The following is a 3991-nucleotide window of genomic DNA, read 5'->3' as shown; positions in this document are numbered from 1 at the left end:
TATGTGAATGACTCGGTGTGATATTCGTGTGCTGTGTTGTGTGGAGCAGTGTTTTATTTATTAGTTGTGTGCAAATTTGTGTGAAAATGTGACTTTTTATTTAGAATGAGTAGGTTAGAGTGATCTATGATTCTCTCTGTGTGTAACAACTTTACATATAACACACACACATAGTATTTAATCTGGAATAGATGAAAAGAGAAAATAAAAATTATGACCTGGCAATGTGTGTGTGCACGTCCATGTGTTTGAATGTAGGATAAATTTCCTTTTCACATCTCATCTCTTATTTCTAACAAAACAGGCAGCTCCCAGCAAGACCCTTCTGAAGGTAAGTGGGCAGTATTTCCCTGTGTGACTTGAAGAGCTCAGTGTACTGTGTGGGCTCTTTTCTTTACTGGCCATCAACAATGCCATATTCCACTACTGGGAATGCCATAGTGATCAAGGGCTTGTATGCTGGTTGAACTTGGATCTGACCTCTGTGAAGCTCATCAGACTGAAATTTAGTTGAGACTAAAGATCTAAATCAACACGTGGCATAGCATGCAATAAATGGGAACGTGATCATTGCTCAATGCGTGAGCTTTCCAATTTGTTAGTTTTTGTCTGTCCAAGGGAGAGTATTTTGTGCAAGGATATAGGACACAGGCTCATATAAAGTCACTGTATTAGGACGGAGGTGTAACTCAGTGGTTAAATACTTGTCTAAGGCTGGGACTCAATCTTCAATACTGCACAAACAAACAAACAATAAAAAGCAACTCCCCAGAAAACCTTGGTCAAATTCTTCCTGACAGCTTCTACTCTTTGTTCATGAGGCTGTGTCCAGCTGTCGTTTTCACACAGTGTGGCTTGAATCAAGTTTATCTTTTTGCTGATCCAGCCGTTGAACTTGAGGATTTAGTCGACATTTAACTTTTGGATTTTCTTCCAGAGATGCCTGAGTTCCAAGGAGAAGTCTGGTCCAGTGAACAGCGGTGGGTAGTCAGGTCCCCGTCAGAGGTTTGTCACTTCTTCCTTCTGGACCTTCCCATTGATTGAGGAGCCTGAGCTCCTCTCTGCTCTTTGAAGAAACTCTTCTGTCAGGTGCTGGTGCCTTGGAGTGATGGTGTCCCCTGGATGTTGGACGTCTTCGTAGGACACTGTGGTGTCACCTTTGGGCATTCCTGTTTCCTTGTCCAGGTGATGTGGATCATGGGTTGCCCAGTTCTCTTGTTCATCTTAACAACCCCACATTGCTTAAAGAAGTCTGCCAGATCATCAAGAGTCACATTGTCATTTAATCCTTGCACATAAACTGCACTGTTGTCAGAGTCTTCATCAGGATCTACTGGGGGGCCTTATCAAGATCTGGTCCTTCATTCATGGGTCCACCAGTGTTATTGAAGCCGCCTCATTCTTCAGTACTGCCCATTCCACCCCATCCACCTCCCTGCCCACCTCTGCTCATGCCTCCATGATCAAATCCTCCTCTTCTCCTGCCCCGGTTACCAGGGCCATTGAGTATGCCTTTGAAGTGTGATTCATACCTCTGTTTTCACATGAAACATGGAACAGGAAAAAATGGAATGTCTGCTTCATAAGCACTCAGTAAATGTTTGCTGATAATGGAATTAAATGCATAAAGAGCCCTTTGCAAATTTTAATGTCTGATATAAGCAAGAGGCTGTACACTCTGATTTGCCCAGGAAAGCTTTGGTGTGGACCCGTTTTACTGGAACAATTATTTTACAGCTTCTTTTCCACTCTTAAATGTGTCCAGATTTCAAAGCACCTAATATGATGTAGTGTCATCATATGTGTGAGTGCTGGCAGATAATCAAGCAGGTGGCTTGGAGTAGCTTTGAACCCCTGGGAAGCAATTCCTAACAGTGTCCAGGATTTTATAATAAAATGAATGAGGATGAAGACCCAGTGGAGTAGGGGATCTGAGAACACTGGCAAAGATTGGAACTGTGACTATATTCATTATAACCTTGGTGACTTTGAATCTATTACTTAACTATCCTGAGATTTAGTTTCCTGGTACCTAAATTTAACAGTTTAAAGTTATTAATACCTTTCTCCTCATAAGAGCTTGTCAATTATTATCAATGCTAGGTAAATATTAGGAATTGGTCAGAATTAGATAACTATAAATTTTAGGTAAACAGATATCCCAATGCCAGAACATCGGGGAATTTTTAGGTCTCTGAAATTGGATGGGGCAAATTTTCACGTGTCTCTCTGTGCGTCCTCATATTGCAGAGAGAGACAGAGGAAGAGAGAGAAAAGAGAGGACAAGAGAGAAGAGTTGGGTGAGGAACAAACAATGTTTCTAATGTTACTGAATTAAGGAATTGATCCCCAGGATCCAGGATCTAGGCCTCTGCAGATTCTCAGGGTGTGAAATTTCCTAGATTTAAACCTTTGTTCTCCTAGGCCTGTAACTGCCTGATCAGATGCCAACATCACTTTTCTCTTCTATTGAGTTCCTGTAGCTTGATATCAGAATTATCTGTTGGACTCATACTGCCCGGGCAGCTGGCTGGCACTGGTGCATGTTTCGGTGTGTGGGGTCTGATCTAAGCTTACTACATGTATCAACTTGTTTATTTCCTCCAGGACCCCATGACCAGGTAATAATAATATTATCATGTCATAGAAGAGGGGCGTAGGTCCACACTGAGACAGCTGCCAAGGCCACTCAGGTGAGGAACTTTTGAGTTAGAGATCCACCTTGAGTCTCCTGGCCATGAAGCCATCAGTCTTGCTCAGCTATCTGTAAAATGGTTATAATGTGTGGGCTACAAGAGGGAAGAGACTTAGGGAATCTAATTTTCTGTGAGATTCCCAGTTCTAAAAATAGTGTGTGGGATGCGGTTGAGTAAGTGAATAAATTTACACTGTCTCCCTTGAAGGAAACCTTGTTTGCATTGAAAATCTGATGACCTGTTTCCAGAATGAGGAAGACTGCAGAGTCAGACAGCAAAGTGTGAAGTTTTCCTGAATTTTAATACAGTCCCTGGAGAAAATAGCATGTGGCTATGATGTACATCTGGTGAGGAAAACCACCACATCTCATCTCTCACACAGCCTACTCACTTTTCTCCTTCTGTCCCCAAGAAAGAGAAAAACACCATGAACCAAAGCAGTTGTGTCCGAGTTCCTCCTCCTGGGGCTCCCCATCTGGCCAGAGCAGTGGGGCATCTTCTTCACCCTGTTCCTGGGCATGTACCTGACCAAGGTGCTGGGGAACCTGCTCATCATCCTGCTCATCAGGCTGGACTCTCGCCTCCACACCCCCATGTACTTCTTCCTCAGTCACTTGGCCTTTTCTGATGTCTCTTTATCATCTGTCACTGTCCCTAAGATGCTCAGGAACATGCAGACTCAGCACTTATCCATCCTCTATGAGGGATGCATTTCTCAGATGTATTTTTTCTTACTTTTTGTATGTGTTGACAATTTTCTTCTTGCAGTGATGGCCTATGACAGGTATGTGGCCATTTGCCACCCCCTCCACTACGCTATCATCATGAGGAAGGAGCCGTGTGTCTTACTGGCAGCTGGGTCCTGGTTCTTCTCTTGTGTACATGCCCTCTTGCATACCCTCCTCCTGTCCCACCTGTCCTTCTGTGCTGACAACACCATCCCCCACTACTTCTGTGAACTCACTGAACTCCTGAAGCTGACCTGCTCAGATGACTCCCTCAATGAGCTAGTTATCCTCGCTAAGGGGGGAGTGTTAACTCTCCTGCCTTTGAGTGCTATTTTGGGCTCTTATGTCTGCATTGGGGCCACTGTTCTAAGGGTCCCCTCCACTAAGAAGATCTGCAAAGTTCTGTCCACCTGTGGCTCTCATCTCTTCTTGGTGTTTTTGTACTATGGGACCCTTGCAATTATTTATTTCTTTCCTTCCTCAAACAATTCCCAAGTCAAGGATGTCATTGCTTCAGTTATGTATACAGTGGTGACACCTATGTTGAATCCCTTGTCTACAGCCTGA

At 43.6% G+C, this 3991-nt stretch overlaps 1 protein-coding gene across 1 annotated transcript; it reads left to right on the top strand.

Annotated features, from left to right (window-relative positions):
* Window positions 1-3214: 3214 nt before the first annotated feature.
* LOC107152252 (olfactory receptor 1J1-like) lies at window positions 3215-3991 on the top strand. The gene has a single exon (XM_015497774.1). It carries the CDS (start codon window positions 3215-3217, stop codon window positions 3989-3991), a length of 777 nt encoding a protein of 258 aa, XP_015353260.1.

Source organism: Marmota marmota, unplaced genomic scaffold, assembly GCF_001458135.2.
Source record: "Marmota marmota marmota unplaced genomic scaffold, marMar, whole genome shotgun sequence".
In the NCBI taxonomy this organism is placed as follows: domain Eukaryota; kingdom Metazoa; phylum Chordata; class Mammalia; order Rodentia; family Sciuridae; genus Marmota; species Marmota marmota.
This window is presented reverse-complemented; position numbering and strand designations above follow the sequence as displayed.